The 23,475-nt window shown below is 35.7% G+C and overlaps 1 protein-coding gene across 5 annotated transcripts in view; it reads left to right on the top strand.

The window, feature by feature from the left end:
* The first annotated feature begins 19,406 nt into the window (after window positions 1-19,406).
* Window positions 19,407-23,475, top strand: part of LOC107681092 (E3 SUMO-protein ligase PIAS2-like) — a 10,561-nt gene continuing 6,492 nt past the window's right edge. For 2 of the 5 annotated variants that reach the window (XM_016477260.1, XM_016477253.1), the window contains exons 1-5: window positions 19,435-19,458; window positions 20,876-21,344; window positions 22,067-22,154; window positions 22,252-22,302; window positions 22,431-22,521. In XM_016477260.1, coding sequence (XP_016332746.1) covers window positions 19,435-19,458; window positions 20,876-21,344; window positions 22,067-22,154; window positions 22,252-22,302; window positions 22,431-22,521 — 723 coding nt within the window. Of the gene's footprint in view, window positions 19,776-20,437; window positions 20,523-20,875; window positions 21,345-22,066; window positions 22,155-22,251; window positions 22,303-22,430; window positions 22,522-23,475 lie in introns of all 5 variants that reach the window. The other 3 variants (XM_016477276.1, XM_016477269.1, XM_016477283.1) reach the window with 3 other exon arrangements.

The raw sequence follows: 23,475 nt of genomic DNA, 5'->3' as shown, positions 1-23,475 counted from the left end.
TAATATTGGTTTTGGATAGAAACAAATGGCTGAATATTATAAAATACAGGTGGAAGCACTGGATGCAGCATAAATGTCATTTATTCTTGTGATAACAAAGCTGAATATTCAGCAGCCATTACTCCAGTCTTCAGTGTCACATCATTCTTCAGAAATCATTCCAATATGCTGCTTTGGTGCTCAATAAACATTTTTTATTATTATTATCAATGCTGAAAGCAGTAGTGTTGCTTAATAGTTTTGTGGATATTTTTTTCTTTAATGAATATTAAAAAACAGCATTTGTTTGAAACAGAAAACTTTAACTAAATGCATGTTGTGCTGAATAAAAGTATGAATTTAATGAATGGCTCCAAACTTTTGAACAGTGGTATATATTTTGCCAGTATGCGTATTCCCTGGGAATCAAACCCACGACTTTGTTGTTGCTAGTTCTACACACGACTACATGTTGAGCAAGTTTCTAGACAGGTTATGACAATAAATTCTTTTTAAATCTGTTTGTATACACTATTGAGTTTAACATTGAATTTAACAAAAAACACACTTTAATCCAGAGTTGAGCCATTAAAAAATGAAAGAAGATTGGAATGCCAATGATAGGTCACTTAATTGTCGATCAGTCTGTGTTTACTGGCAAAGGATTGTGTTAAAAAGCTGTCCACTCAAAAGGCAAATTAAGCGACAAGTGTTCAATAAACGACAAGATGTATACAACAACAAGACAGCCGTCAGTCTCATTATATTCATATTAAAACAGAATGAGATTGTGTGGAAAGAGCAGATGGTCCAGAATTTAAACACAGCTTAGTATTGCAGAGCCAATATCAGCTATTCGATTCCACAGTATACCCACAAAGTCAAAACAGAAAAAAGACAGAGACAGAACAAGTTGACTCGGCTGGACAAAGGTCAAAATCCCGCACTGCGAACGCAGGCAATTAAACTAATGATGCCAGGGGTGTGTGCAGCATTAAGCAGCTAAAATGGAGTAAAGATCACTTCATTAAGGCCCAAGAACCTGATGTAATTAGGAGTAGGGCCAAGATTAGTGTCTGTCAATGGTTTTGCCTGGGATTTGCGGGTAATAGAGTTATCATTGAGGCTCAAGGAGTGTTACATTACACTTCGGAATAAACAAAAACAAATTAGCAGCATCGTCCAATAATGGGTTATCTTGTCAGAGCCTGACAGAAATCCATGCCCTATAACACAGTGTTAATTTTATGCATCACTGACAAGCACCTTCACAATCAATGGAGGTACTATAAAGTCAGGGAGACCATCAATTCAAGTTCAGGACAGGTAGACAAGGAGGTTTATGAGGCCAGAGTGTATTGGAACCAAAAGTATTGTATTGTTGAAATCATGTTTTGAACTTTAAAAACTTTCCTGACCAATTAAATGTCTCGGTCCATATAATTACAGCATCAGTATGAAATGAATAACATGGGATTATCTGAATACACTTGTGAAGTAATACTTTGCCTTGTTATACTTCAAGTTTCAGATTCCACAACAAAGATGAATTAAACTAATAAATGTATCATTTAATTTAGGCCACCTCCTTTATGGTTTCATATAAAATATATGGGAATATACTGGAAAATATAATGCAGTATAACTCACAATATATATTTTTCTCATAATTGTGTACATATATTGAATATACATGTTCCCATATGTTAATATAGCACATATATTCATATATTTATCAATATATGGAAAAGGGCAGTTCCTCATGTATAATAACCAGTGTTGGGGAGTAACTAGTTACTTGTAACAGAATTACGTAATTTAATTACAAAATAAATGTAACTGATGTCTGTTACAGTTACTAAGAAAACATTGAATTAAATTACAGTTACGTATGAAAATGTAAACAATTACAAAGGGGGTATGTGATATGACTGATTTGTTTCCCAAATTGCATCGACTACTTTAAAACATGAGACACCAACATTTCAGGAGTTTAGGACACATGCATATTCGATAATTGTTTTATTTCCTAGTTAGGTTTATGTATATGCTTTTTTTAAGATTAACTTTTTTTCCAAGGCATTGTTAGATGCCAGTGTTTCCTGTCATAGCTATGCAAAGATTTGATTTCAAAAACAGTATCATAACTATTATACTAGAATTTTGGCTTTTTATTTTTAAACTATGATTATGATTTTAAATCTGTATTGAACCTCAGAGATCTCAACGTAAAAAGAGGTGTGCTAAAGTCTAATTTTGTGGTGGCTGTGCTTTAAAATTACAATTTTAAAACTTAATTCGAGTGAAGAAGGATTCTGAAAGTCTGACAGTAATCAGCGATGAGTACTGTAAGGTTAACCCGGCCTGCTTTAAATGTTTCAAAATGATTAACAGTTGGAAACATTCATTAGGAATTTAGAAAAGCAATCAAATGCAATTGGTTATATTACTTTAATAAAGTAACTGAAATAGTTACGCTACTTATTACATTTTAAATAGGGTAACTTGTAATCTGTAACCTATTACATTTCCAAAGTAACCTTCCCAAGACTGATAACACAATACATTTTTCTGTATATTTTAAATATACACTAAATAATTCAATATATTGATTTGTAATATATATAAAGAAATATCATTTCTTTGCATTTTTCAGTATTACTGACAGGCATTATAATAGATCAGGGTCATGTGAGAACATCTAATCCGACTGCATATTACCTATTGTCTCATTTAATTTTAGTGCCTGAACCTCTGCTCCAGCAAGAGAAAACCCTCAATTAATAATATATGACAATTTATCATTCATGGACAGCACAGTCAAATGAAGATTTGTATTATTAGGTATAAGTCTTCCTTATTAAAAGGGAAAACTCCTAAATCAAATGAAGCCACATCATTACATCTTGGGTTGTTTTCTCTGGGTTTACACTATTATTCACTGGCTGATATTGATAAGAGAAACAACAGCACCGATGCTGTTTTGATCCTCTGCTGTCCTGGTGACCATTGATTGAGCGCTGAACTTTGACCTCAGGAGCAGTATTCCACACTTGAATCAGCTCACGGCTGTCAGAGATGATTAGCTCCGCTGATCTAAGAGCTCGGGCTTTGTGCTGTCAATACCAATTAGCAACCACAGCATACCAGCGATGCAGGTATCATGTTCTGAATACTGATTAATTAGCTTACAAATTTGTGATTTCATAGAAGAAAAAAAGACATTTTATGTTAGTGCAGAATAATAAAATCGTATCTATTTGTCATTATGTATTGTAATCTGAGACTGTACTGTAACAAATTTACTGCCATCATTATTATTATCAGAGTCATATTTTACTTTTATTTGACTCTTTTTTTATCTGCATGAATGAACTGGTAATGATAAATAATAATAACTTCTATATAGACCAATTTATAACATGTTAAACATCCACCAATGATTTCAAAACATTAGAAAGATTTGTTTCTGAATGTCACATATTACATGTTACCTGTTTTGGACGTTATGTTGATGTCTGGTTCCTTAGTTTTATTACCTCTCGTAGTTTTAGTCTGTTTCTTTATTGATTAAGCACTGAGCTAGCCCTTGCGTTTTTTTGTTTGTTTTTTTGTATTTGGTTCTGGTCTTTGTTTTTTTTCTGGTTTTGTTCCATTTTCTTGTGCGTTTTTTGTATTTTTCTTTATTAAAAGTCGTTTATTTTTCATTTTCCACCTTCGTCACACTGAAGTCCTGCTCCATTCAAATGAGATGGACTGACAACTGCAAGTGGATCCTGAAGGATCATGGATGTGGTGACTGCTCTCTCCCATCCCACTGTATATGCTTATGTAAGGAGATATGTTCTTAATATGTACAACTCACTGCAAATATTAGTTCCAACTTCCTATAAAAGTGATAGTCATCCTTCAGACCAGTTTTATCAAGGATCTCTGAGAATGTATTCATTTCTTTTTACATATCAATGGCATTGTACCTTAAAGACAAAAACCTTCAGGCAAAGTGATATTTGGTATCAGCTTTTTTGCTGATCCTGGATCAAATGGCTTTTATCTTTTGCCAGGTTTGCCTAAGGTTGTGGTAAAATGAAGTCAGCAATGAAATTTATTGGGCTACTCAAAAGCTCAAAGGGAGTGTCACTTCAAAAGCAACCTGAGAAGAACGATCCATTATGTGCAATATACTAAACGCTTCCGCCTCCGAGGTGGTATGGAAATTACTGCATAAATATAACTTTAATAATAATGATTAATAAGTATAAAACATATTTCCACATCTGTTTATCCTATAATACATTTGCAGTTCCATTTTCTGGTTAGATTTTTGTAAAACTCTTTGTCTGTTTAATGATCATGTGTCATTACTGGGATTCTGTAATAATATTTTAAGTTTCTAAAGTGGTGGTTCACCAAAATTAATTGTAAGAAGCTTTTCGCAATACTTTGGTATACCCATTATAATAAATGAAAATATTTTTTGCATTTTAAAACTTTTTAGCATAAAATAATGTCTTATATCTATCTTAAACCGAGCATTTTGTCATGTCCCTGAGGCACTTAACTGAGTTTGTACTTTTACAATTATTAACAAAATATGTGTAGTGTCTGTGATTTTTGGCAATAATGTAAGCATTTATTTGTGTTCCTTTCTTGTGAAGAATATTTTTCTAAAAAAACTGCAAGATATTTTATAAAAAAAAAACAAGACTTTAAAGTTATGTCCCTCAGTCTGAACTCAACCCCGTCACACTAACAATTCTATGCCCATAATAATTTAGACTCTGCTCATATGTGACATAATTTACCAGAAATTACATCATTCAGTAGAAAATGGTTAGCAGTACTTTTTATTCATATTTTTGAGGCATATTATAGTCAGGAAGGGTACCGTCAAACTTAACAATTCAACCCTCTCACATAAAATTAAGATGGAAAATTATTATTTTTCAAAATTTTATTTTAATCCCCAAGTATACACAATGTGCTTAGATTATTGCTGCCATATATGGTCTACTCTCCAAACTACATGAGAAGCAGTGGCCATTTTGAGTGAAAAACCTCAACCCTGTCACAAATATATGTATTTCGAATTGTTACAGGGTTGCAAACTTGTGAAAGTGTTGAGTTATTTACATCATTTATTAATCATTTTAATTACAAAATATATGTAAAATAGTCATGGTTTCAGTAAATACATACTTACCAAAATCATGACAACTCATATTTTTGTAATAAATAGAATTTATGATGTAATACGTCCACTTAAACTTTGACAAGCATACTACATCAGAAATTGCACCCACATTTGCAGCAGAAAGACAATGTTGGCCATGCAGATTTTATGTTGATCCAAAAATAAGGGGACGATATGAGAGAGAAACAAAACTGAAGGCAATGTATTCCTTCAAATGTGTTACAGACTTCAACCTCGTCACACCTTGTCACATTAATATTTTTGGAAAAATATAGGGAAGACAATTAAGAATGAAAGCATTTCTTGCTGATTACTATCTGACATCCCATTTTATCCATTATGGGGTTGAGAAAAAAAGGTGTCTAAATATGAAAAAAACTGAAAATAATAAAAGGTTGTTAACGCCTGGGAAGGTGGGAAAATAGGTTTGATATGTGCCTAATGATGTGGGGTATTTAGAGAATGAATCCTATGTAGCTATATAAATGTTACAGAATCCCAGGAATGAGCCTTTTATATACAGTATGTATTGCCATTGCACTTACTCTTTCTATTAATGTGATATGCTCAGACGTTTTTCTTCATCTGATAGACCTTTTCAACTAAGAAGAACACTGATGGGATGTCCATCTATTTGTTGGTTGACATGGTAAGAATGAAAGTTAGTGGGGGAAGGGTCCTGCATTCCTCTCATTAAGCAGGGGTTCATCGGGCACTAATGCATTGTGATGGGATTATTTTCCTCAGGCAGTTATCTAGCTCATGGTCCATGACCAGCCTTATAAAATGTACTATTTGATGGTCAGGGAGGTACTTTAAAAGCCATCAGAAATATTCTGTGTGGAAGGAAATGGAAGTTTTGCCACAAAGCCACTGGTTGCCATAGGAATTAAAGCTATGGAAACTGGATATGTGATCAATACACAAATCATGTATTAATTACTATAGTTCCACTGATAATGGTCTATGGTGGATTTTACTGATCAAACATCACTCAGCTTTCTGACGCCAGGCTGTATGCGTCCTTATTGTATAAAATGATATATGACAATTTTTTAGTTCTGCATTTCTTGGTTTATTAATTCTGTGCACATTTACAAAATGTAACAAATAAAAATGTATTTAAATTTATTTTGTATTAAATACATGCATACATACATAAGAAATTGAGTAACACTTTATTTTAAGGTGTCCTTGTTACATGTTACATGTACTTACTATTATAATAACAATTAATTATGCATAATTACATGCAAGTAACCCTAAGCCAAACCTAGAATGCAAGCCTGCAACCATTAGCCAAAAAAGCGTAACAGCTAAAGCTAACACCAAAGAACTTATACTTATACCTGTAGGAAAGGAGACCAGAGGCCGTTTTTTTTAATGGATGTCAATGGAGGAGAGGCTTCACTACGCTGAATAAACAGCTTTTTAGAGGAAACGGCTTATCATTTAATGAATCGACAGCCTATCTGCTAATCTTCAACATGTTAAGGAAACATGAAAAATTTCGTTATTAAGTAATACAGACTCTCCCTATATAGTAAGACAATCTCTGGCTCTGGCTTAACCCTCCCTAACCATATAGCATAGTAAGTACATGTAGTTAATTAATATTACTCAGTACTTAAATGTATTTACAATGTAATGTACAATGTAATTTAATTACACTGTAACAAGGACACCTTAAAATAAAGTGTAACCAGAAATTGTGTTTTATGGCAGCGTTGATATTAGTTTTTGTTGGCATGTTTTGCACCGAGTCGATTTATCAGAGCACTAGGCTACAATTTAACAATTTATCAAAGCTCAGCAATATAACAACCGACTTTTCATGGCTTATTGAGAAAGCCAGTGGCTGTTTAGAGTAGAGAAAAACCCTGTTGATATTGTCAATGTGGATATGTATGGCTCTGCTTTCCATTTTGCGTCATCCGGATTGTCACGCATCACATCAGAAGCCAATGACGATCACGCTGTTTCTGAGTGCCAAATCAACAGAGATAAATCACTGAAAAGGCTAACAGGCAACGTCTTTTTTGTCCATCTGCTTGCTGTGAGACTAGGTGTTCGAATCCTACAATGCCAGCGCTGCACCTGCTTTTGTGAAGATAATATGAAACATTTAGAATGCAAATTCACCAAAACACACAAAGCAGAGCCAAAGCTATGCAGCACAATGATGAATGTGCTGCCACTAACATGCTGACATCCCAACAAACACAGCTGGCCCACGCTAGTCTTTGCTTATTTTTCTGTTTTGCCTTACAAATTGAGTTTTGTGCAACATTACTGCCCTATTACTACATTACAAAAGAGCCATTTTAATGGTGGTTTTATTGTCAGTCCGTTTGGGTTTCCAGCAGCTGACGTCAATGCATAATATCACTTAGCATTTATTAAAACAGTTTATATTCACCATTATAAAACGGATAGTTCTGGTCCTGAGTCCTGACTTCCGACTGGTCAACAACACAGCATCCCACTCATGGCGCAGCTCCGATAGCGGATCGTTATTTTTGCGGCATAGTAGCCAAACAATTTGTCAAAGACTAAGATTATGTATTTTCGCTCAATAAGCATCATCCTGAATAAAATTGAGCAAAAAGGGTAATTGGGTCAGAAAGTTTATAAAAAGGTAAGAATAAAAAGATAAAAAGTCACAATTCCCTCTTTTTTTCCCAAAAGTTTGCAAGACTTGCTGCACATTATCTCAGTTATTTCATGGCTACATAAATAAACAGGTGGACTTATTGATCTGAATATTAATTAAAATTATTTGATTATTTCACCTAATGTCCATCCATCCCAATGTACAAAAAATTGCAACATTATTACAGAAGTATATATAGAGGACATTTTCCTCATATCCAATAATTGACAGGGTTGCCAGGTCTGCGTAACAAAACCAGCCCAATTGACCGTTCGCAAAGAGCTTGATTGACAGGCGCTCTGATAACGCTGAATCTGACCAATCATAACGCTTGCCCGACAAACAAATCAGATTAACCAAAGTCCCTTTAAAGTGGAAGTGAAGCAGTCAGTCAAGTTTTCATTATTTAGTAAAGAGATTTCCACTTTAATGAAAAAATACATAACAAACACGATTAATGAAACCATTTTAAAGAAAAAAGAATGTTTTGCTATAGCTTTTAGAGCAAGGGCTGCCATCTTGCAGTACCACCACGTGTGACGTCACGGGGTTGGTTCGTTCCGTTGGCCAGTTAAGTAATAGCCTATATAAGTATTTCTTTACTTTTTGTTCATACACTTGTTTAAATGGAGGAAGACGAACTTGAAAGAACTGTTGAGCCCATAATAAGTGCAATTGCTTATGCATTTGAGCCGATAAGGCAAGGGGACCGAGCAGTACTGCCATTACGGGTGGAAGAAGTCATGAACCTGCTCTGGTTTGGGGTGAAAAACAGGTCGGTAACAAATCGCGTTTACATGGATACTCGTCAAAACAACCATTAACATAATATTCTGTGCATTTGCTCAAGCAGACAAGAGAAGGGACTCAATTTGGTACTCGCGTGCGATCCGAGCCAAGCGCTTTTTGCGTGCGTGTGATTACCGCATTGAAATCTCTTTCGTGCCGACTCGCTTTTGAATGGCTTAAAACGCTTTAATGTTTAAACTGACAAGGCTTAAAACACGTGAGAGTGATAAAGCAGCACTAGCCCGATCATTCAGATTAAACACTGCATTGTCCTAACAGCAGGTACATTCGCAGGTGTTACATACAAATACTGGTGAACGAGCCAGTGTAATGCAAATACGTCTGAAAGGTCTGACATAACAAGGTGCCACATGAACGATACTGTATGAAGCGTTTACATTACATTCGCCTCGCGTTATGAAAACAGCGTTTGGGATATAATAATCAAAACTTCGTAATATAGGCCTAGATGATGTGATATAGATATTGATATAGATATTTATGTTGAATATTCATCCAAATTATGGTGAAAACCAAAATATCGATGTGTTAAAATAACATTCATGTGTTCAAAAAATAAAGAAATGCTTATATTACTTAACTGGCCAACGGAACGAACCAACCCCGTGACGTCACATGCGGTGGTACTGCAAGATGGCGGCGCCCTTGCTCCAAAGGCTATAACAAAACATCCCTTTTTCTTTAAAATGGTTACATTAATCCTGTTTGTTATGTATTTTTTCATTAAAGTGGAAATCACTTTACTAAATAATGCAAACTTGACTGACTGCTTCACTTCCACTTTAAGACAAGTCATTTCTCTCGGCGGCCATCTTTGAAACGGGCATGCAAGTGCAGCTCCTTTCTCTTTGAATGGGGAAGCATCAAATTCCCCAAAACTGTTCACTAAGCTTATGATTAAATGTCATATTTGAAATCGGCAATGAAATCTGACAACAACCGTGTTATAAATGTTGTTTCTTTTGCTCAAATAGCGTTATAAAAATATTTTTTTAGGCTAGATCAGCCAGTGCGCATGCGCAGTCCAAGCGCACGTCTCAGAATGCTAATTGTTTCTATAGCAACCGGGACTTCTAAAGGCCCGTTCACACCAAGCACAATAACTAGGCAAGGCAAGGCTAGGCAAGTTTATTTATATAGCACATTTCATACACAATGGTAATTCAAAGTGCTTTACATAAAAGGAAGTAAAATAATCATAAAAAATAATCACAACAATAAAACAAGGAATTTAAAAACATTTAAAATGATTACAAATAGATTTAAAATGAAATGAAAACAGTTAAAAATAGAAAATGATTATACATAAAATACAGTGCAATCAGTTCGGACGTAGCACAGTGCTCATTCAATAAATGCACAGCTAAACATATGAGTTTGGATTTAACTGTGGCTAATGTTTTAGCACATCTGATCTCTTCTGGAAGATGATTCCAACTGCGGGCGGCATGATAGCTAAAAGCGGATTCCCCTTGTTTTGTGTGAACCCTTGGTATTTCTAACTGACTCGATCCTAATGATCTGAGTGGTCTGTTAGGTTTATATTCAGTGAGCTTATCTGCACCTATACTCACATAATAACCTCTCCCTTCTAAGTATGACCTGAACCTTTTGAGTACCATCTGTGATGCAGTCAGAAACCAGATTGAAAATTGTCCAGGTATCTATTTGAGTTTAAGTAGTTGTTCAGCTGATTAAAAACTACCTTTTCAATAATCTTGCCTATAAAAGGAAGATTTGATATTGGTCTATAGTTGCTCAATATTGTGTTATCAAGATTGCTCTTTTTTAGAAGGGGCTTAACAACTGCAGTTTTCAGGGAGTTTGGAAAAGTCCCAGAAAGAAGTGAGGTGTTCACCACTTCTAAGAGATCTGCTTCTAAACAGTTAAGCACACCTTTGAAAAAAGATGTGGGAAGTGTGTCAAGATAGCAGGTTGACAATTTAAGGTGCTGTACTATTTCTTACAAAATTTTACTATAAATTGCTTCAAAAACAGACATCTTAACTTCTTTTTGAAATTGTGGCCGAATCTGTCTGACCTCTGCATAACTTGAGGATGTGCTAATCGCCTTTCCGATATTACTGATCTTCTCAGAAAAGAAGGAAGCAAACTCATTGCATTTGCTGTCTGAGAGCATTTCACTGGGAATCTGACTTGGGGGGTATGTTAGTCTCTCAACAATAGCAAAAAGAGTGCGAGTGTTTAAGTTACTGTTTATAAGGTTTGAGAAGAAGGTCTGTCTAGCTGTGGCTAGTTTCACATTGAAAGCATGAAGGCTGTCTTTATAGATGCTATAGTGAATTTCAAGTTTCGTCTTCCGCCACATCCGCTCAGCTTTTCTGCATTGTCTTTTCATACTCTGTACTGCTGTTGATTTTCTATTAAGATAACGATAAAGATATAGTTCTAAAAATCGTTCTCAATATTAAAGAATAGCCACACCACAGTTATAACAATAAAGGCACAGAGAAACGATATCATTGGAATCACTTTCCGAACGACTTTTTCCAGCTGATGAACGATACAAACATTGACAGCCAATCAAAATCCATCCTACTATAACGAGCTCGAGAATTTAAAGCGGCAGACGAGTGTGCGCTTAGAATAAACAGATGATATCGTCCACTAGTGTGGATGCTAATATTGTTATCTTTATAGTTATTTTTATAGTTATCGTCCTTGGTGTGAACGGGGCTTAATGGCAGCTGCAGTGACGCACTGACTTTACCGATTAGCGATGGACTATTTCATTCAGAAGGTGGGGCTTCCTGTGATTGAGCGGCCATATTAAGCGTTGGATTTTTCCCCATTTAAAACTATACGAGTGACACATCTTGGTTATTCTATAGAGACAGAGTGACATGCATCATAATCTGAAATCCATGTGACATCAGTGGTTCAACTGTAATTTTATGAAGCTAAGAGAATAATGTTTTGTGCGCAAAGAAAATTAAAATAACTTTATACAACAATTCTTCTCCGCGTCACCCTAGGATGCCATTTTGGAGAGTATCATGATGCATGTGTGTGCTCTCCTCTAAATGTAAAGGCGCAGTGCATGCATGTACAACGTTAGTTGTACCACGCGCATTCGTTGTTTACGTGCAGGAAAATGATGCGCATGCTTCATGATTCTCTTCAAAATGGTGCTCTAGGATGACGTGGAGGAAAATAATTGTTGAATAAAGTTGTTATTTTAGTTTTCTTTTCGCACAAAAATATTCTCGTAGATTCATAAAATTACGGTTGAACCACTGATGTCACATTGACCATTTTAACAATGTCCTTACTACGTTTGAGAAATGTGTATTAACGTCTTTCCGCAGTTGAAATAAAATGATGTTCATTCATGTTTATTTCATGCTTTAAGTAAATATGAAAAGATGATTGGTTTACATGCTGCTTGAACTCGCTACAGTGATCTGACTCATGACATATTAAAGAGCCACAAAACGGAATTTACTGGTTGAATTTTTTAAAACATTACAAAATTTGAAAGCTGAGATCTTGTTATATCAGAAGTAACCTGCTCTGTCTTGTCTGTCGGCATGTTGTCAGTTTACTCTTTGCTCTGCGATGTATTTTTTACTGCGTGAGAACATGATGTGTAGTGTGAGAGCGGCATACCTTGTCGGACATAGCAACAGTAACTAGAGAGTGCGGTTTTTTGCGAAGGGTCGGTGCTCAAAACTAGCCAAATCACGACCAAAACTAGTCCAATCGCGTTCCGAGGGAAATGGCTATTCACATCAAAATCGCATCAAATTCGCTTTTCCGGAAGGCGGGGACGGGGGGTTCGCTTCAACCCCCGGACTTAGCAACATTGACAACTAGGACACAAGATGGCGCCATTTGCGTTTGTAAACAATAGTCCAAGACACAGCATTGCCATGAATGACAGTGAATATTAGGAAATATAAAGCTGTGTTCATGCCATATCGTAATTATCGTAATTACGAGATACCAACTTGTAAAAAGCCTTCCACGTCCTCGTAGAACTTGTAATTACAGCTTATGAACTGGGAGTTTTCTGAGAGCTACGACTTGTACCACCACCTCAGATTCATTAGCCGCTATGTTCAGGCATTGATAGTGCGATAGTCCGAGTCCAAGGGTGTGAACAGCTCCAAGTATAACGTCACGTGTTGTCATCTCGAAATCACTGACATGACGTGAATGCAGCATAAAACCGCCAACATTTGCTCTCTAGCAGTTAAAACATAAGACTGCAAGCTTATTGAGGTTTGTTTTTCGGTAGTCTCAGCCTCAGACGTCACGCCCACGGACTGCTGGCTGAACGTCTGATGCATATGGAACACAAAAGTGGAAATACTTCAGGTGTTTCGAAGTCGCCATCGGATTGGTTAGATTATACAGGATTTCCGGGAGATGTGTGTGTCGCGTTCTTTAACGTTCCGCCTGGAAACAAAGATGCCGTGTTCTTCACGAAAGAAGAAAGCCGTCGTTGTGATGACGAGCGCGTTTCAGGATCAACTAAACGCTGGATTCTCAAAAGTGTGGGAAATATTTAAAGTTTGCAGCATAGAATCTTTAAAATACGTCCGAGAGTTTTACACACCATTTCTACACCCTGAAACATGACGCTGCATGAAAGGAACAGTGATTGGTTGTTTGACATGTCGGTTAAACCTCCTCATGGGCAGGCCTTGGCCAATGAAAGCTGCCATGGATTCCAGACCTTCAGCCGTCAGTCTGAAGGTCTGGCTACGCGAGACTAGTTTTTCGGTTGTGCTTCAGCTCTGCTCCTCTGCATGGATGTAGTTTGAGGAGCCAGCCTAGTGTACACTTACAGGATGTCTTATCAGAGTAGGTAGATAGATAGATAGATAGATAGATAGATAGATAGATAGATAAAAGTTTTTGTTTGTTTTTAGTCAGTCTGACTATTTGACGTTTTTGGGTAAAATAGACATGGTTTGGATGATATATATTTTTGCACTCACATTAATAACATTTTGTTATTTCTATCAAAATAATAATAATAATAATAATAATAATCATCATGTTTTATAGAAAAGTGTATCTTTATTATTTTTAATATGTAACATTCATAAGAGCCACATGCCCTGCTGTGTTGTGAATCATGGCTAAAGGCATTGCACTATGCTATTGTCACAATGCAGCACACTCCCACTCATATCATATTATCAAATTAAGCACACCTCAAACTGTTAGAGTTTGGAATGGTGAAATAACCTGCCATTGTTTTGGAAGATTATAATCTGCGTATTTTACACTTGAGCCATGTTTGTTTTGCTTAAAGTTTGTTTTGGATTTGTTTAAGCTTAACTGTTAGGATAAACAAATGTCTAACAGGTAAAAATAAAATCCTTAAAGAAAGGTAGACAGGGAGGAAACAGACGTTGCCTGGCCCGAAAGAACATAGCTTCATGATAAATACAAGATGAGACATATTTTAGACAGTTTCTGACTGATTTGTAATATTGCTTTAGGTATTAATACTTGAATGCGATGGATAAGAGTCTCATGTTCAACAAGAGATGCATTAAGTATTAATAAATGTGCTTTTTAAATTTGGAAAAGATCAGATTAATGCATCCATTCATTTTTAAGAGAAGGTTAGGATTAGTTATTATACACAGATTAAAAGGCAGAGCTTAATAAAATTAGTAGTAACACAGTCATTTATGTTTTTTTTTTCATCTCAACAGATGCCAAAAATTTATTCTGCGTGTATATGGTCAGTGGACAACTGGAAAAAGTCAACTTAGGTTTTTATAATTAATTAACATGTGATGATGCAACACTGTCCAAGACCATGAGGCAAACTTACAAATGGTGTTATGTCTGAACTTGACTCTAAATTACAATTTACCGTTAACCATTGCCCACAGCATGGTGTGTACTTGACAGAATGACCAGAGCAACATTGGGCTGTTCGATTTTCCATTTGAATAACAATGCTCCGAGAGACAGGTATTTGAAATGGAGAGTCCCAATGGACAAGCACTAAGCGGACTAACAAGCCACTCCAGCACTCTGAACCTCCACACGCTTCAACCGCAGCTTTAGCGGTAGCAACTTTGATTTCAACAGTAATTGGGGTCTTGTCTCTGTCTAGTACTGCCAATAACACGAGCTAAGGTTAATAAAGGCTAAGGTGTTTGTGCGCCTGTATGTGTGTTTTTCCTATGGCAGGTCTTTATGTGTCTGTATGAGTGAGTGTTTTCTTATGGCAGGTTGCTCAAGTGGGAAAGGCTGGGTAATTAGGTGCCATGGGCACTTTACCTAGGTCATGCACTTCAACACACTTCAACCTCTTCAGTCACAAATATATAGGCTAACCTTGTATTTGTCAAACAGCACAAAGCAGTCAAAAGTATCCATAAATCATGAGTTAAGATTTACTTTTAAAAAATGGTTGTTCATGCCAATGTGTCATGAAATGAACAAATGTGACGCTGAGGATTATTTGCCTCCACAAGCAATTCACTGAGGTTGAAAATTCACGTTAGCGTTAACTGTTGTCATTTGATATTGTGTACATGTGTGATATCTGGTGTTATTTATGACATACAGTATTTATGTTGCATTCAAGTTTTGATTGACATTATGTATGTCATTACTGGGAAAATCGTTTTTTTTAGAGTACATCTCTGTCATCAATTATGTCTATTTATGGGTCAAACTGTACTAAACAACACGTTTTCGGTACATAAATACATGCACTTCTACAAACTTCTCTGGGAACCTGGCCAGACGTAGTTTTCAATGACGTGGCAGTTGAACTAACCATGGACATGTAAATGTGTAAGATCAATCTCTTGAGCAATGATACTGAGGTTAGCCCACAGGTATACAATTAGTAAACGTTTGAAAGTTGAAACTGTGAGGCAACCACACTAATACAAACAAGACTGTAAAATGATTTGCAAATGGTTTGACCTTTTTTGTTATTATAAGTTAACAACCCATTTTATCCATGGCAATTTAAGCCATTTCTCATATATACAGTATATTTACATTTAGTCATTTAGCAGACACTAAAGATAGATAGATAGATAGATAGATAGATATTATATATATTTTATTCAGTATTTCAAAAAGTACCATGGTAAAGAAGTTCTTTTCAGCATACTTTCAAACAAATTACTTATTATGGAAATAAACTTAAGTGCAAACAGAATGTGATGTTTTCAGACACTCAACTGCATCGTAATGTATTATAGTTTATATATATATATATATATATATATATATATTCTGTATATATATATATATATACATATATAATATCTCAGAAATATTAGAAAGAGGTTACTTTTCTAATATCTTTCTGTCAGCAAATAATTTTTTGAGAAAGTATATTCAGATATTCAAAAGGGTTCTTGTTAATCTAAATATATACATGGAATATGGAACATGGCCCAAAAGAAATGTACAGTGATTTGGACATAAACAAATGGAACAACAATTCTGAAACAAATGCAAACATAACATTTAAACATTTAAATGCAAACATGGCAGTAATCTCTTTCATCTCATAAATATGACTAACATCTTTTTAAATGCAAGTTTTGTAGACTATCACTATACTCACCAGTTTATAGCTTACTCCAGGAATAAGGTACTTTCTTATGCTGATCCAGGACCAGCTCTACAACCAGAATCCAAAGTTTAGCATTAAGAGGTAACAGAGGACTGATGAGGAACAAAGAACAAGGAAACCTCGGCAATAATCAGTTACCATATATTTGCCATGAGCTCCACCTGCTGGACAGCAGGCTGCAACTGTCATTCAGAAAATTAGCATTTCATGTTCAATAGTTCTTTCAGGATCTGAAATTATTGTGAATTCTGAGTTGGAAAATATTATTAATGTCAGAATAATATCAGATCGGAATCTTCCAATAATTATTATAATCACTTGCTTTCTTTGTGTTTCAAAATCATCTTTTTAATCCTAATCTGGTATGTAAAGATGTCTAGTACTTGTAACACTGGCATCTGCAAGTAAATAAACCAAACTTTATCCAGAAAAATTTGCAGAACATTTGGGTTCTCATTTCTTTTCAGATACTCTTCTTTGTATCAAGACTGTGATGAAGAATAGCAATGAAGATGATTAGAAAACACTTTTAATCTGGCATGTGAGACAGACCTGTCTGTAAGAACACATTTCTTTCCTCATCATTCTTTGTGAATGATATTACACATAAATAGCCATTTTTTTTTGTTCCAAGTTTTATCTTATTTTATTACTTGTTTTGTCTTTTAAATCATTTTATTGTTTATTTTATTATTATTTTAAATCATTTTAAGTCATCTTAAAGCCCCCTTAGAAATTTTCTGAGGCCTCAAGTGAGCCCCAACTCCCTGGTTAAGAACCACTGGCATAAATAGCTAATTTTCCGCCGTTGCACTTAATTTTGTTTACCTTGGTGCAAAAATACTTTGTTCCCGTTCAACTAACAAATTATGCATTACATCAGTAATCTCTGTTTTTGGGGGAGGACTGAGAACATTTTAAGCAATGATTTATGCAATTACCTATGGCAAGCCGTTTTAGCTTAAAATATCCCCAGCGTTACTCGTCGTAATTGCATTTTTACTAGTAACAATTCAATTAGAGAGCTCTACAATTAAATTCTTACTAGTAACAATGCCAATTAGAGAGCTCTCTAAATCAATTCTTACTAGTAACAATTATAATTAGAGAGCTCTCTAATTCAGTTATTACTAGTAAGAATTCCAATTACAGAGCTCTCTAATTCAATTCTTACTAGTAACAATTCCAATTAAAGAGCTCTACAAATCAATTTTTACTAGTCATATGTCTCCATTGACTTCCATTCATTTATAATTACAGAGCTCTACCTCCGAATTTTTACTAGTAATAATTGAATTAAAGAGCTCTCTAATTCAGTTCTTACTAGTAACAATTGAATTAGAGAGCTCTCTAAATGGAATTCTTACTAGTAAAAACTGAATTCGAGAGCTCTTTAATTAGAATTCTTACTAGTAAAAACTGAATTCGAGAGCTCTCTAATTGAATTAAAGAGCTCTCTAATTCAGTTGTTACTAGTAACAATTAAATTAGAGAGCTCTCTAATTGTAATTTTTACTAGTAAGGATTGAACTGTAGAGCTCTCAAATTGAATTATTACTAGTAAGAATGCAATTGCAGAGCTCTCTAATTCAATTACAGAGCTCTCTAATTTAATTGTTACTAGTAAGAATTGTATTAGAGAGCTATCTAACTGTAATTCTTACTAGTAAGAATGTAGCTGTAGAGCTGTTGACTTGCATTCTTACTAGTAAAAATGTAATTGTAGAGCTCTACAATAACGAATTACATTGACATTACATAAATATAACATTTATCATTACTTAAAAACATTTGTTAATGTTATTTACTAATATATATATTTTTGTAGTTGTAACTTGCAATAGTTATTTTATGCAACCTACAGTATACTCCAAATAATAATTGATGTGAACTAATGATTTTGAGTAAAGACTACTAATGTAAACTTGATTTGTCTACTGCATAAACTTAAGGTTCTATGTTAATTCAACTAAAGCTGTTTAGTTTCAATTTGTGTAAAAACTAAAATGGTTTAGTGCAACGGGTTTCTTCGCAAATTTCTAGTAAAGTCTAATTCGGGTTAAGAGTGTAGCCTTGTAAGCAGTCCGTCAATAACACCGTTGCGCTACGTTTTCCTGAGTTTGAGTGGACCCTTCTGATCCCGCACCCAAAATATAGTATTTGTTTTTTATATTTATAACATCTGATATAGTTAAGTAATGTCATACAAGCAAGTGCCGTTTTCCGAATATTATCGCACGAGAATGATCGTGAATGTGATGTTGAATTTATACAGTTCAACAACCAAGAAATTAATACAAGTGAGTTACATTTTGGATACAATATTGTCTGTTTTTGTTTCACCAACACAAATAGTTCCAAACAAAGCCGGAAAAGAACTGTTGCGCGTCTCCGAGAGACATGTTTGGTACTTGCATGAATCTGTGTTTTTAAACGAATCACTCAGTAAGACAGAGTCGTGCTGCCACCTATTGACCAAAACCACGGTTCCAGCACAAAAACACACTCGGCAAAATATCGCCTAATTAAGCGTATCGAAAAAATACAACAAAATAATGTCGCAATTGAATTTTTCCCCCTAATGTCTGACCACGAAAAAAAAAGAAAGATATTTTAAAACACATTTTGTCGAGAGCTCTCTAACTGGCATTGTTACTAGTAAGAATTTAATTGTAGAGCTCTCTAATTGAATTGTTACTAGTAAAAATGCAATTACGACGAGTAACACTGGGATTATTTTAAGATAAAACGGCTTGCCATAACAGTTCAACATTTAAAATAAGGTCTCTATGCTCTGATGAACAAAAGAACATCCTGCATGAACTTCCCGCAATAAACTCTAATCAGAGTATGGACCTACAGTGCCTTGCGAAAGTTATCATACCCCTTCATTTTTTGTCACGTTTTGTTATATTGCTGCCTTATAAACATCACACCGAAATCACTGGAATTCTTGTATATGAACTTTACAGAAGAACTTCTTAAAGGCACAGTAGACCAAAGAAACGTTTAATTCCATGGGTCAATGAAAGCGTGGGAAATGGTGATAGAAAACTAAATATGGCTATTTTGACGAAGAAAAACCTTTACTAACATTATAAGTGGACCTCGGGGTCAAAAATTTAAATACAAAAATGTATGATATGACCCCTTTAACGCAGGCTGTGTCACGTGACCCGACATCTCGATGAGAGCCACCAGAAAATGGCGGATATTGAGGAGTTACGGGTAGGCGAAAGTGCAATGATAGCTGGCTACTTCTTCGCGTCTTTCACATTTTAAAAAACATTTTGCAGTTACCGTTTGTTACTCCATTTTACCTGTCGGTTTGCTGCCCATGGGTTAGTTTTTTTATAGTTAATACTGAAACGTCCCATCACTCCGTTAGACGGATTGTGTTTAGCCTGTTAGCCACCAACCAGCTAACGTTACTCTTTTAGCTCACGATCTGCTACGCAAACATGTCACTGCTTTTACTGCCATATTTTACTGCATGAAAACGCTTTATTATAATGCCTAACTGAACTGACGACTGTTCGCTGCAGGTAAAAAGATTTTACGTTTCAATTTCTTCACTGCTCGAATTGTTTTGGCTGATCTTTTGTTAGCTAGCGTCAGACAGCGATGGACAATGTCTATATGTACCCACAGATGTAGTTTGATTTATAACTTGTGTTTGCAAGGATAAACGATATATAGACCAGTGTGTATGTGAGTGTAAATATAAGTCAACATTTAATACTAAAATGGCAAGTAAACATTAAAGGGGGACACCTTAAAAATGTTGTTTACAAGCCAGCAAGTGGGTCGCCAGCAAACACGACGAATGTGTCCTTGTCACTGTGAGCGTTTTTTCCCTCACATTTGTCTCAAGATAACAGTTTTGACTAACTTAGTGCATAGATCATCTTTCTAAAGTTTAATCGAATGCATTGCAGTTCAGCATCAGCAGCTATACAATCAATAATAAATAGCCCGTGTGTTGGACTCAGGGAAGCTTTTGTGTGCTGTTATACTTGCCGTTGTATGACTGATTTATGTTGTGTTGTAAACTGTTCAGAATGATCCTTCTTAACTGTAAATTAAGCTTTTTTCCCCAGCAGTTCAGTTCATTTCTCTCGGGATCAAAGTGAACATCTGTGTTTTGTCCTTTGTTATTCTCGTGATGTTCATCTAATTGGTCTTGGAATTATTCTCAACATTTTAGATGCATTTCGGTCATTTGTTAAGGATTTTTAAAGAAAAAAGGATTAACACGTAAGAACAATCAAGCATGGACCATGTAATGAAGGGTCAGTTGAGATTTTCTTATTTCTCTGGGGTTTCTGGAATGGGTGTATTTGGGTGGGTTGTCACCTCACTTCACGCATAATTATTATTATATATAATTAAGCTGCTTTCAAATGACACCTTTTGGTTATTGAAAAATCTGTTGTAACCATAATCCACCAGCTTATGCCATGTTGATTATTAATGCACAGATTTTTATGTTTTTGGAAATTCTTATATTAAATGTAAAGCCTGTCAGCATGGCATAGAGGGTGGTTTCTCTTACTAACTTGTTGCAAAAATGTTCATTTGCATTTCATGTTTGGTATCTCAAAGTGTTTATTGCTTGTCTGGATTTGTTTTTTTGTTTTTTCAGAATATGGTATCAAGTTTCCGTGTCTCGGAGCTCCAGGTACTGTTAGGTTTTGCTGGAAGGAATAAGAGCGGTCGAAAGCATGAACTTCTGCTGAGGGCTTTGCATTTACTCCGGAGTGGTTGTAGTCCTGCTGTGCAGATCAAAATAAAGGAACTGTATCGTCGGAGATACCCACGGACATTTGATGGTCTTCAGGATTTGGTGGCTCTGAAGTCAAGCATTAAATCCTACTTTCAAATAGACAGCGGTGCCACAGTTGTGAGCTCAGATCTTCCTCTGCAAACTGGCCATTCAGACCTCCTGCAGCAGCACCTGGTGAGCTGCGATTCACCTGTGTTTCATGAATCGAAGCCCATGATGAATATGCAGCAGGCCACGCCACTTATGGCCCCCGTCCACCCGGATGTGCAGATGAAGTCCCAACCATTTTACGATGTGCTGGATGTCTTGATCAAACCGTCAAGCTTAGGTAATTTTATAAGATATGTTTGGATTGTTCCGTGCTTGAAATAGAAAAAAAAATGATCGGAGTTTTAAAGGGAGGTTGAAGCTTTTATTTTACTATTTACTATTTATTTATTTTTTTAAGAAATTAGGCTAATATTTTTATTCAGCAAGGCTGCATTAAATGATCAAAAGTTCTCAGTAAAGACTTTTAGAATGTTATGAAAGTTTGCGATTTGAAATAAATGCTGTTCTTTATCTTTACATTCTTCAAAAAGATTCCTGAACAAAAAAAAGCTTAATGTTTTACACAAAAATATTAAGCAACACAGCTCTTTTCAACATTGAGAATAATAAGAAATGTTTCTTGTGCACCAAATCAACATATCAGACTGATTTCCAAAGGATCATGTGACATTGAAGACTAGAGTAATGGCTGCTGAAAATTTGGCTTTGCCACATTTTAAAATATATTAAAATAGAAAACGGAACCGAAAAAAGTTATTTAAAAGTTGTAATAACATTTCACATCATTACTATTTTTATTGTATTTTTGATCAGTACAGTCTTGGTGAGATTAAGAGACTTCTTTCAAAAAAAAATTTTTTTAAATCGATCCCAAACTTTTGAATGATAGTGTATGTGAACCAATCGCTACCCCAACAACTGGGTTGTACATAATTTCCTGTTTGCATGTGTCTCCAGTTTAAAACTATACACCCCTTTTGACGGATTTGTGTTTTAAAGGGACCCATGCTGGTCAGAGGTTTCATCATGAAAAGTACTTCATATTTGCTTTGACTCCACAACAAGTGAGAGAAGTGTGCATTTCACGGTAAGAACTAAATGACTTAAATGCGACTTAGCTAATGTAACTTGTCTCTTTATCCTTGTCTGATTTGGTTCTTTGTTTTTGTTACACTTTTGCATAGGGACTTTCTTCCAGGTGGAAGAAGGGACTACATGGTTCAAATTCAACTGCGGTAAGAGCCAACTCAGTGTGTTGCTTTTACAATACTGTCATTGTGTATCCGGTTCAGCTGCATGTACAGAGATGTTGTCACCATAATTCCAATTTTAGACTAAAGGTTATGTTTTGTTTTGATTCTAGGTTTTGTCTAGCAGAGACCAGCTGTCCACAAGAGGACAATTATCCAAACAGCCTCTGCATCAAAGTCAATGGGAAGCTCTTTCCCCTCCCTGTACGCAGTCCTGTTGTAATTAACCTTCATTAAGCCCACGTTTAATGTTTTTTCCCAACCCAAATAGTTCTTATAAGATGTATATATAACTTGTTAGAACAACGCAGTCCTATGTTATTAGGCTAATTTACAGTGCCTTGCGAAAGTATGCATACCCCTTCATGTTGTTTACGTTTTATGTTGCTGACTTATGTTAAACTGCTTAAGTGTACTTTTTTTCCCACATCAAACAGTCTCGAGTCTGCATTTGGCAATTATCTGCCATTCTTCTCCTCACCTCTTCACCTCTCAAGCTCTGTCAGGTTGGATGGGGGCAGATGAACATTTTCAGGTTTCTCCAGAAATATTTGATTGAGTTCAAGCTCAGGCTCTGGCTGGGCCACTGAGGGACATTCACACAGTTGTCTATAATTGGCTCTTGCTGTGTGCTTAGGACCATTGTCCTGTTGGAAGGTACACCTTCTGCCCAGTCTGAGGTTCTGAATGCTCTGGACTGGGTTTTCATTAAGGCTATCTCAATATTTTGGTGCATTGAGCTTTTCTTCTACTCTGACGAGTTCCTCAGTCCTTGCCGCTGAAAAACAGCCCCACAGCATGAGGCTGCTACAACCACACTTTACTTTTGGGATGGTACTCTGCAGGTGATGAGCAGAGCTGGTTTCCTTCAAACATGATGCTTGGAATTGCGGTTCATCAGACCAGAGAATATTATGTAATATTAAAACAGAATATTATTTCTCACAGTCTGAGGGTCCTTTAGTTGCTTTTTTGCAAATTCTAAGTGTGTTTTCATGTGTCTTCACTGAGGAGAGGATTGAGTCTTGCCACACCGCCATAAAGCCCAAATCGATGGAGTGTTGCAGTGATATTTGTCCTTCTGTAGGTTTTTTCCATCTCCACATATGATCATGGAGCTCAACTAGAGTGACCACACCAACCAAAACCTTTCTCCAT

The sequence above is a fragment of the Sinocyclocheilus anshuiensis genome, unplaced genomic scaffold (genome assembly GCF_001515605.1).
Source record: "Sinocyclocheilus anshuiensis isolate Anshui unplaced genomic scaffold, SAMN03320099.WGS_v1.1 scaffold697, whole genome shotgun sequence".
Classification (NCBI taxonomy): Eukaryota; Metazoa; Chordata; class Actinopteri; order Cypriniformes; family Cyprinidae; genus Sinocyclocheilus; species Sinocyclocheilus anshuiensis.
Note: the sequence above shows the minus strand (reverse complement) of the source record. Positions and strands in the feature narration are given on the sequence as shown.